General features: G+C 41.9%; 1 protein-coding gene across 3 annotated transcripts; it reads right to left on the bottom strand.

Annotated features, from left to right (window-relative positions):
• Positions 1–15: 15 nt before the first annotated feature.
• Positions 16–10,154, bottom strand: LOC111671072 (uncharacterized). Of its 3 annotated transcripts, none has more exons than XM_023428064.2 (18): positions 8,129–10,154; positions 7,291–7,423; positions 6,753–6,873; positions 6,523–6,627; positions 5,878–5,968; positions 5,611–5,778; positions 5,274–5,327; positions 4,690–4,790; positions 4,359–4,487; positions 4,124–4,220; positions 3,968–4,037; positions 3,728–3,858; positions 3,414–3,643; positions 3,181–3,246; positions 2,454–2,670; positions 2,102–2,200; positions 1,734–1,922; positions 16–677 (listed from the first exon to the last, which is right to left on the bottom strand). In XM_023428064.2, the coding sequence occupies exons 1-18, from the start codon at positions 9,866–9,868 to the stop codon at positions 429–431; spliced, it is 3,990 nt and encodes a 1,329-aa protein (XP_023283832.1). In that variant the 5' UTR covers positions 9,869–10,154; the 3' UTR covers positions 16–428. The 3 variants fall into 3 exon arrangements, with proteins under 3 accessions (XP_023283832.1, XP_023283833.1, XP_023283834.1); XM_023428065.2 differs by having other exon boundaries at positions 3,728–3,843; XM_023428066.2 differs by lacking the exon at positions 2,102–2,200.
• Positions 10,155–11,395: the final 1,241 nt, after the last annotated feature.

Here is an 11,395-nt window from a genome sequence, read left to right as displayed (position 1 = left end):
GTTTAAGAGAACAGCAGGAAGTTTAAAGCATTATTTATTAATAGATAAAAAAGCATTTACAGCAAATACCTGAACGCGTAAAATCAGCACATTGTCAAATAATTTAGGAGGATAATTTAAAGTTCATGAAAGAAAAAAAATGGAAAAAAAAGGAAAACAGTCACACACTTGACATATACATAGACACATAATTGCTGTGAGTGTGAACTTTGGTGCTGGAGTCCTAGTCTGAAGATCTTTCAGTTAAAACCAACTAGTGATCTGTATACTAAATGATAATTATGAACATATGAAGAAGAGAGGATGTGTGCGACAGATCTATTTCTATTAGCTAAATAGAAATAGGTTCAAGTGTATTTGTGTGTGTATCAGACTGCAAACACATCCTCATGCTGGTGGTGCATCCGACGTCACCTTTGTCTTTCCCTTCATAAGAGTGACTCAGTTCTTACGGTTTTGCCGCTGCGTCTGACGTCTTTTACAGACTTCTCCTCCGTCGTCATCCTCGCTCTCTCTCTTCCTTCACCGTCTCTGTCCAAAACTGCATTCTTCTCTTTCTCCTTTTCTTCTTTCAGCCTGGTCTCTCCTTTCCTCTGTTCTTTCTCCTCTCTTTTCTTCATCTCCTTCAGTTTCTTCTTCAGGACAGAGCGGTCACTTTGACTGCACACACCCAGAGCCTGACGTTAAACAAAAGAAACACGTGTCGACAGACGTTTACAGGCTCAGGTTAATGATCCTTCAACAAGACCAGATTGCAATTGATTAAATATAGCTACATCTGGCAGTGAAAGTGGTTTAAGCCCAATACAGAGGCAGTCTCTCTGAGGTAGATACTTCCAGTTGCACACACTATTATCACATATAACGGTATTGCCATATACTGTAGTGTATGTTGACTGATAAGATATGTCTTAAGTTAGAAAGTGAGGACATCACATATTTTGTACACCAGAAAGCACTGTCAAGTGTGTTTTTTTAAACTGAAAAGTTGGCAACAATTCTGTTTTTTGGGGTTTAAGGGTTCCCCATGTTTTCTTATGTTACATTTTTAAGTCAAAAACTTCATCCGAGATATCCTTATCAGACTTTTTAAACTCTTAAATACTGATATTCAAAAATACATTATTGGTAGGTATCGGTCTACATCTCATACCAATTGGTATTTCCAAACATTTCGAGCTTCAGTTCAGATTTGAATTAAACATAAAACTGAACACATAAGAAAAAAAAAATAGTGGAAAGAAAAAAAATACACATACAAAAAGGGGAATTTGGCAACATATGATAAATAAAAAGTTGTATAAACAAGATAAATATAAATTCACACACACACACACACACACACTAGTGGCACTCAAGAACGAAAAATGAAATGTAAGAATAGAAAAGTGTAGGAGTTTGTCAGCCTGGGATGGAAGGATTAATGAAAAATGGTATCCTCCTAAAACTGGCAGGTGAACCCTAGGAGTAGTTATTTTGAGAGTTTAAAAAATGTTAATATAAAACAAAGTGTAATCACATGGACTATTTGATATTCATTAAATTAGAAAAGGTAAAACATGAAAACAACAGAGGTTCAGCCCAGTGCCTTTAACAGCTAATTAGTTATGGTCTTGAAGTTATAATATTTGAAATGTGTAAAATTTTCCTTTAATTAAATTAATGTAATGCAATATATATAAAAAATACAGAATCAGCACATCTGTGACTCCAACAAGATCATAACTGCTCACCTTGAGTTTCTCACTGTCCATGTTGAGCAGCTGTGTCCCATCCACTCCTCTGGCAGCGAACTCTGACGTGTATTGATCCATGTTCAAGGCGACTAACCACAGACAGACCTGCTGGTTGTTCCACTCCAAGACGGGTCGACTTTTCCACTGATTGTTGTTATTGGTGGGAACTGGGTCATCGTCCAACGTCTGACAGGACACCAGAGATGGTGCGAGGAGGAGACAAGGAGAGAGAGAAATCAGAGGAAGCTGTAATTAAATTAGAGAGTAGCTCGGGAGAAAAGAAAAAAAAAAAAATGTAAGGCTAAGGGTCCTCCGTGGGGAAAGAAGCAAGGGAAAAGGAAATAAGGAGGGAAGGATAGACTCACCTCAGTGGAGGAAAAGGTGAAAGTTTGAGAGTGCCCAGAGAGGGAGTGATCAGAGGCGTGACACACCATGCTGGAGCTGCCCACGGGAGAGCCAGCACTCTGGAACCAAGACAAAACAAACCTGGGCTCCCTACACACTCCACATCTGCTGCATGCTCACTCATGCATGCATGTTTATTTTAAAAAGGACTTTTGTTTATATGTAGAGAAGAATCTCAATTAGAAGGTGGATTGGGGGGGGGTGTCATGCAGAGAAGCCTGAGAGTCTAATCTGTTACTTCAACTGCACGTTGCTTAGTCACCATGGAGCCATGTGCACATATTGTCTGCATACATGTCCAGCTTTTCTTACCTGATCTCTTCTGGCTGTGGTGGTCAGGTATGGCAAACTGCTGCTGGACACAGACCGAAGCCTCTCCCTGCCTCTCCCCCCCCCGCTCTCCTGTGCCTCTCCTTTCTCCTTCCCTTTCTCTCCAAACCAGGGAAAGGGCAAGCAAGAGGGCATGGAGGTGACTGAACCTGATGGAGAAACGCCAGTGTTCTCATCCACCAGGTCACCGCACGACCCCCTGGTAAAAAACAATGACTGTATTTTAATTAACACATAAATAAACCCAAGTGAAGTCAAACGCTCACATATGCTCAACACTCAACTTTTATTTATTTATTTATTTATTTATTTATTTTTGGGCTTTCAGGTTGAGTGGAGGGAAGTAGAGCATTCATATCACGGATGAAGCAGAAATACTTACAGCACTGTCGAGGTATATTCAGAAAATCTATTTCCGTCTGCCTTCACTGTACCGCCAAATAAACTTGTTTGTGATATTTCTGCTTTTTTAAAATTTCTGGCATTATTGTGCATAAATTAAACTGTGGATAAAAACAGGTGACGAGGCGCTTGAATACCATCAGGAGCGGCAGTGTGCAACAGAAATAGATACAATAGTTTGGATCATCAGTTTTATTTATCTATCAAGTGACAAGTCAGGGAATTCAACATTAATAGCTTGTTTTTGTACAAGGTATACAAGCATTTTGCTTAGTTTAGTTTTTGTGCATATGTGATGTTATCACACCTGTTGCTCATGGACCTTCTGCTGTGTTTTTCACTTCTCCTTTTGCTGAGAGACTTGCGAAGGCCACTGAAAAAGAAAGTCAGGAAAAAGCAAGGTTGGTCAGTGTCCTCATTAAACCAGTCGCTGTTGCAAAAAAACAGGGCTTTGCTATGGCTGAAAGGGAAGCTTTGAAACTGGGGAATACTTTATATTATAATCCCAAATCTTAGGCATAAGAGACAGAGACGCTGCACCTGAAGTCTGGAAATTTCCTTTTGGACTTTCTGGAAGCTGAGGATTTGCATGGCGAAGGAGTGACGGTGTCAGTGATGTAGATGGGAGGGGTGAAGACGGAGCTGGTGGGAGGATGAGGACTGAGGGCTGAGAAGGAGGAAGTGCTGGACATGTCATTTCTACTGCTCCTTTGTGCCAGTGTGGGAGCGGACAGTGGTTGGCTCTCATGCGGTGTCTGGACTTCAACTTCCTAAAAGCGACACGTGAGGACACGTTTAAGTTCCACCGTCTGAAACACAAAATTTAAATTTCGTCTTTCAGCGCCGTCACTCACCTGTTTTCTAAAGCTCTCTCGGAGTTTGTCTCGAGAGGGTGGATGGCGCTTGGATTTCTGGGCCAGCTGAGCTCTGGCTATATGAGCACTGGAGTCTAGACGTCCTGTATCAGGGACTGGAATAATCCAGTCTGGAAATTAGACAAACAATTTATCTTGCTTGGTAAAGACACACATTTACTACTGGATTGATATTCAACAAACAAACAAAACAGTACACTCAGTAACACAGCTACATACCTATGACTGAAGAGTCCACAGAGTGGTTCTTTCTTTCAGCTACAGGCTCTTTTCTCTCTAGCTGTGCTATCTGTGACAAATGATGTGAAACAATGACTACAGAGAAATGGCAGGCTATGTAAAGTAAATCCACACAGGACTGAAGTCTCCTCTCACCTGGATTTGCAGCCTTTCAACAGTGTCTCTATGCTGCTTATCTCTCTCCTCCATTTCTCTCCTCAAATCCGCCTCCCTGTGCTCCCTCTCCTCATCTCTGAAACACATTTAAAACCTTTCATTCCAAACCTATAGGGGCAAAGACTGTCAAATTTAATCTTACTACACTTCTAGTAATTGATGAGTAGTATCATTTTGTCAGAGAAATAAAAGAATTGGCAGTCTTCATAAATACCTGCTCTGGTATTCTCTGACCAGTCTCTTGGCTTTGCTGTATTTGATCTCTAAGCTTTCTGATTGGCTCTGGGCATCAGCCAGTCGCTGGCTCACAACCCTGCACAGTGTCTGGGCCTCTTGCCAATACCTGATAAATAGAGGGAGGGTCCGTTAACACATTTTCAAAATTCACTCTCTTCATAATGTTCCTCAGCATGATTATCCTTCTGCCGGCTTTAAGCTCCCACCTGCTCTTTAATGGACTTTCAAATTTGGAATCTATCACATCAACCATTGCGGAATACACTACAGAAAAATGGAGATGAAACATAGAGTCTGTAGCATCGTACTTCTCTAGTTTGTCAGCTTTCTCGTCTCCATCCTCTGCCCTCTGCTCCAGCTCAGCCCTCTGGTTCCTCCAACACACCCGCTGCTCCTTCCATGCCTTTAACTGGAAAACACAGCAAAAGATTATGTTTTCATGTATGCATGTCTACAATTCTTCTCATATGCACAGGGGCAAGACAGGGGTTCTAAAAAGTTATGTCACACACACCAAGAACTATTCTTACAGTAAAGGAATCAGTTTACTTCTCCAATCCTCTTACATCAAGCGTGTTGATACAACAAATGGAGTATTCACTGATCTAATGCAGTTGGATAGAAGAAAGGCAGATTTTTCAACTGAAAAGGCTTTTCGCCAACCCACTTATGTCACAGTCGTGATTACTTCAAGGCAAAGGCAGAAAAAGCAGGGCTGACGTGGAGAAGTGTTGGAACACAGCCCGTGTCCTAATAACTCCACACCGAGCCATCTCATACACAGTTAAATGGGTCACACTGTTCCAAATATGGATGCAAAAGGTAGCGTATTAAAGTGAGTACAGTTATTGGTTTGTGTGTGTGAGATCTCAATCTCAGCAGAGTGACCTACCTTTTCTCTAGTGTGGTGAAGTTGGGTCGTTCTGTTTCGTAGTTTTGACTGAAGCTATGGAGAATAAGGGCGGAAAGGAAATAGACATTGATCAGTTTAGTATATTAAAATTCATGTGAAACAAGACGGACTTTTACACAGACGTTTTACATCACAAACAAGGGATAATTCTGACTACTACATATTGATTTTCCAATATAAAACTAAGATGATATGAATGTAAATATAATTGCTTCGTCTTCGAGTCTAAAAACCTCTCAGTATCAAAAAAGTTTTTTTTATGCATTGTTTTAATGGATGTTAATTAATCAATTAATTCATGCTGAATGTAAAGTACCTGCTGGTATTTGAGGCAAAGCTGGTAGCTGTCCAGACTGGAAAGAACAGACACATCCTGCTCTTCATCTTCCTCTTCATCCTCCTCCTCTTCTTCTTCAGCCACTGAACCCTTCTCTGACATGCTGCCATCATCATCATCATCCTCATCTCTGCTGGCTCTTTCTCTCTTCATATATAAACACAAACACACAGTAAACAGCGCAGCAAAACCATATGGTGAGGCTTAACAAGTCTGAAAGCTCCACTCTTCTTCAAGGAAACACACCTTTCTGGATGTTTTATCCATTTCCAGGCTCTCATTGATCAGTCGTGCCACCTCGCTCTCCACCCCCTCTTTCTCACGACCAATCAAAAACCTGCAGACAGAGAGGCAAATCAGTTACAGCTGTGTGCGATCGCCACATCCCATAACACACAAACAGATTGTGTTGTGGGACATTTCACACAGCAGACAAAGCAGCTAAAACACAGGTGTTACTAATAACATTAATTAAATCATGACACTGTGACATGCACCAAGCAAGCAACTAAACAGAATTCACCCGTCGTTAACTTGAGTATTGACACCTGTGCGTTTTCTGCTGTGAAGAAAACATCCATCCAGTTGTTGCAGTATTGTTGCTACAAGTTTTCTTACTGTTTTGACTTACTGTAGTACTTACTGTACTGGCTCTGCCACTGATTAACTGAAAAGGTTTTTTTAAGTGAAATTTTCAAAGCAACAGGCCAAAAATGAATTTTGATACCTTCTAAATCTCCTATGAGCAAGACAATATATTCACCCTTACTCCCAAGTAGAGAGTAGTTAATGGAAATAGTGGGAAATACAAAATAGTACAAAACAACATTTGCTACATGCATGAAGACATTGCAAACCTTGTACTATAATAAACATTGCTCTGTAACTTACTTGACAAGGCCTGATGTATTCTTGAGGACTGTGGCTGCAAACAGCTGGGAGACTCCAACCAAACTCAACCCATCCACCTCCACTATCTGGTCATTCACCTGAATCCTGACACATATACACACACAATACACACACACAGACACACACGCAAACACACAGACAAAAGAGAATGTCACTTTTTTGGAGCCATGCTGAATCCCAAGTAAACAAGACTGATGCCAAAAATGCACCTTCCATCCTTCTGTGTTGCTCCTCCTTCAGTTACTGTCTTGACAAAGATTCCCAGTTTTTCCAGTCCCTGGTCAGCCCCTACACCCATTCCTATGATACTGATACCCAGGCCGTCGTCTCCTAGAGGGAAAAAACATCAGAAATGTATCCTCAAATTAACAACATCAGTCAGCTGCTGCACCATACAGAAGCAACAAATCTGTAATGAAAAGGAAAACTCCTCACAGGAGAAACTTACTACTCGAAGTAAGGTGAGAATATCTCTTAATTCTGTTTTTTTAAACCTACTATATGTCAGCCTTGTATTATTTTTAGACCAACTAAATTGTTTGGTTTTGGTTAAGAGGCTATGCTTTGAATAGTTGCAACAGCGCACACACAAATAGCTGTAGTGACATAACTGACCCAATAGACCTCTATGCATAAAAAGGTAGAAAAAATGTATAACCAGTTACATGATTTCTTTTCTTTGTGGTTTCAGATGTTGGCCCTGAAATTCAAACGGCCACCAAAAGGACAACAGAGGGAGATACAAACCCTTTTCTATCTCCACTGGAAAGACGTCCATCCTGTCCACTCTCTTCTCCAGCTCATACTCAGCCGAGGCGGACACTGGGTCAATATCCTCATTGTGTCTGTCGTACTCTGCGTTGGAATAGGTGCTGTACACCTGACAGACAGCAAGCAGTCAATATACATTTAAGAAAAAAAAAAAAATCACTGGAACGGTCTCAGATTACAGCAACACTGATGTCAAATTCAGGCCTAGTGAAAATCTGTTTTATGCTCTGATGGCTCGTACACGTGTTCACCATGGAGCAGACTGCAAGGAGAACCATCTGCAGCTATTGACACAACAAGACACTGTTTGTGTTGGCAAATCTGCCAATGAGAGTGTGTGAGAATCAGAGTGACAACACTTGAGCAAACTGTACAAACAATTATAGGATTGTAAAAAATCTGTGCACACACACACACACACACACAGACTTGCCGTGTATCAATTACTGACACTACACTGACCGCCGCTGCAGTAGTTAGTCATGACCTGAGTTACTCTGCTGCCGTATGCGTCCACAGGAATGTTTTCTGTACATTTATATCTTGGCAGCTCGGAGCTGAGAGCTGACACAATGAAGCATGTGGGATCTTGCCTCTTCTCCTCCCTCTATGAATCAGAAAAATGGCTTTGGGCTAAAACTTCTCTTATATGGATTTAAGCTGCAGCTGAAAATGACAGTCACATAAATCTACAATAAAGAGCTTCCTTAAAGGCACAGCTTTAGAGACAAGTGACCCTGCAGCTGTCAATAAAGTGAATAAAGAATGCTGAAAGCCAAAATGTGTACAAGTTCTTTCTTAAAGATTTCCTTACCTTGATTGGTGCTGAGGAGAATCTGACCTTTCTCGTTGCCGCCTCTGATGCATCCTCATCATCCTGATCAGGAACACCCGGAATTTCCTCATATTTCAATAAAAGCTGATTTTCTGCATGCAGTGACTGTCCAAAACCCTGGCTTGGTGATGTGGAATGCTCTGGATGACACTGGGATTCCTGATCATACAAAAAAGCCCTGTTCTCAATCCCACAGATTACTGCAGATCCTGTCTGGTCCTCTTTGTCTCCTCCTATGTCACCTTTTCCATCACTACCTCCTCTGCATGCCACGTGCTTCACCTCCTCATTGGTGTGTTTAGACATTGTACCTTCTTCTCTCTCGCTCTTCTGTTCTTTCTCAGTTCTTTCCTGCTCTTGACTTTCTCTATATTCTTCCTCTCCACTTTCCACTTTCCTCCTTCCCTCAACTTCCTTGTCAACATCCTCCTCTTGCATCATGCCCCTCTCTTTCCTTCCAGCACTTTCTTTCACTCCTGCATCTGTGTTTTTCTCCCTGTTGCCCCCCTTTTCTGTTGACTTCCTATCAGCCCCTGCAACGAACTCTCTGTTCTGCTCCTCCCTTTGACCCTCCCATGGTTCATTCACCTGCTGATACTTGTCTCTTCCACTTTCTCCGTCATCTCCAGTCTCTCCTTTACATGGCATGCTGGTGGATAACTGCCTGTGGTGTTCTTTCGAGGGAGCCGCTGGCCTACCTACTTCTCTTTCCAGCATGTAAGATCCCGGTGTTGTTTCCATGCTTGATTCAAAAACATCATCCACTAGGGCCTCCGCACTTTCTTCTACATTTTTGTTGATATACTTTTCCCCCTCATCCTTAATCCATTTTATGATCTCTTTTTGCTCCTTTTCTTCTTCATTCTCATCACTTTCTGATGACTCTGTCTTTACGTCGACAAGTTCTGCTCTCAGTGGCTCCTCAGGGGTCAAGCTGAGGTCAGGAGGCTTTGGCGAGGAAATATTTATGAGAGGTAGGTTTATGGATTTGTCTTTATCAAAGTCACCCTCCTCCGTGTGCTTCCTTTTCTCACTTGCTTCTTCCTCTCTTTTCACCTGGTTGCCTCCTCCTCTCCCATCCTCTCCTTCTCCTTTCTCATCTGCCATCCCCTTGCTTCCCCTGCCAGTCACAGGTTTTGAAACTCCTCCATCCTCCATCACCTTGGTTTCAAACAACCTGCGGGTTACAGAGAACTTCTGAGCCAGAGCAGCTCTGTCAATATCCGTTATCTCATCTGATCTAGAAGGTTTATCTTGCAGAGAGGATTCAGGAGTAGAAATGCAGGCCACAGTGCTCACAACAGATGAGGAAGTCATGACTGGATGTCTGGATCCAGAGAAAGGTGAAGTTTGGAGCTGCAGGCTAGGATTTTGGGGGGAAACGAGGGGTGTGACGCCAAGACTCAGCGCTGGACCACCATCTTGTTTCAGCTGCTGGCTGTCCATTTGGAGGAAAATGTTGTCTCTGATCTTGGTCCCCCTCGTGCTTTGGACCCTCCCTCTGCTGCCTGTGCTGCTGCTGGTGCGGGACATCATGGGATCTGATATGCTGGATGGCAGCCTGTTTGGATGCACAGCAGAGCGCTGGGCAGCAGCAGCTTTGGTCCCTTGTTGTAAACTGGTCCCAGAGTCGAATGAACACTTAATGGCATGGAAGTCAGACTTGTACGTTATCCTGTGAGGGGAGGCACTTCGGCCTTTGCTGTCCGTCCTCATCATTTGAGATTGGATGCTCTCGGGAGTGAGAAGAAAACTGTGAAGAGAAGTTTTCACAGCTAATGAAAGCACCTGGGCAAGTGTTGAGCGGGTAGATAATGTTTGAGGATTTGCTGGTACAGTGGGATGGTAGCTATAAGGCAAAAAAAATTTGCTGGATAATAGGGCTGGTGTTTTAAGAGGTTACTTCATTTGTTGGATGACAGCAGGTGACAAAGGCAGGCTCTTGGTCTGTAAACTTCATGGTGTTTAGGTAGCCTTCAGATATTTACACACTTTCCACATCAAAAGTATCCTGGAAATACAGTTTGAGAAGAAGTAAAGTTTTGGCCATTAGAACACTTTCATTGGGGTCAAATGGCACAATTCAGTCGGCATATAGTACAAATTACAGCCAGGAAAAACTATCAAACTACAAAGCTATAAACACTGTCATTTAACCAGTAATTTGCAGATTGAGTACTCACTTAGCAATTGGAAGATCAGCTCAGCCAAAAATTTAAAAAACGTAGCCTGAATACGTCTTGTTAACCGTGTTACTCGACACAGGTATTTATGATTAACTTGTTTGCAACAGTGGCAATGAAGAACTCTGGTCGCTGCTTTCAATTGGTATCGGAAAATGAACTGACAGTAAATAACACAGAAACGTGGTAAATATATCTGGCGGAAATGCGCACTTTTTAAAAATAAATAATAGTCATTGTGAATACGCTTCTTTTGTTGTAAAGTTTGTGTGTCAAACAAAGAACCAAAGATGATATTTTGAGTTTTTTTTTTATTTAGTGTGCCGTGCTAATTCTGGTAACTGAACCACAGTTTGATAGCTGGTGTGTTCTGTCTTTTCTTCATTGTAATACACGTAGTTTAAAGCATATATACACCAAAACTAAGTCACTAAAAAAACTGATTTTGCGACACTAGGCTTGTGGCTAACTGTGCCAAAACTGATACAAAACTAAAGCGTAATGGAAAGAGCAGGAGTTTACGACAGCATGTGAAGGCAACAAATCTCACCAACTAAGTGGAGTGCGCGCGCAGTTTAAAGGTTGTTACAAACGTTGGGTCGCTCCGAGAGTTAAACAAACTGCAAACTACACTGGAAAATTAAAAGGTAAATTTTAATGTTAGCTATTTTTCTCATAATATTCCCGACAGCTTCGTCTTACCGTAGCAGTGCTGAACGTTTGAAGTCAGCCGGTGCTGACGGCTCCCTCGCTGTGATAAATACAGACAGATGGCGACTCATGTCTCTAAATACTGTAACTGGATTATCCCGAGGTAATCCTGTGTAAACTACTCCAGTTAATGTGAAACACTGACGGTGAGCGGGTACCAACTCTAGGGCGAGTTAGCCTACATTTTAAGGGCCAGTTCTTACACCTGTGCCTTGTAATGTATTTACCCACAGTAGGGAGTCTTAATAATTTTAATTACTGGTAATTTCAGCCTGTTACAGTCCAGTAATGCCATTGTGTTAAATGAGCATTTGTAGTATGAGTGGAGGCTAATGTTGTGCCAGTGATGCTA

The sequence above is a fragment of the Seriola lalandi genome, unplaced genomic scaffold (genome assembly GCF_002814215.2).
Source record: "Seriola lalandi dorsalis isolate HSWRI2012SDOR001 ecotype SW California unplaced genomic scaffold, Sedor1 jcf7180002054866, whole genome shotgun sequence".
Classification (NCBI taxonomy): domain Eukaryota; kingdom Metazoa; phylum Chordata; class Actinopteri; order Carangiformes; family Carangidae; genus Seriola; species Seriola lalandi.
Note: the sequence above shows the minus strand (reverse complement) of the source record. Positions and strands in the feature narration are given on the sequence as shown.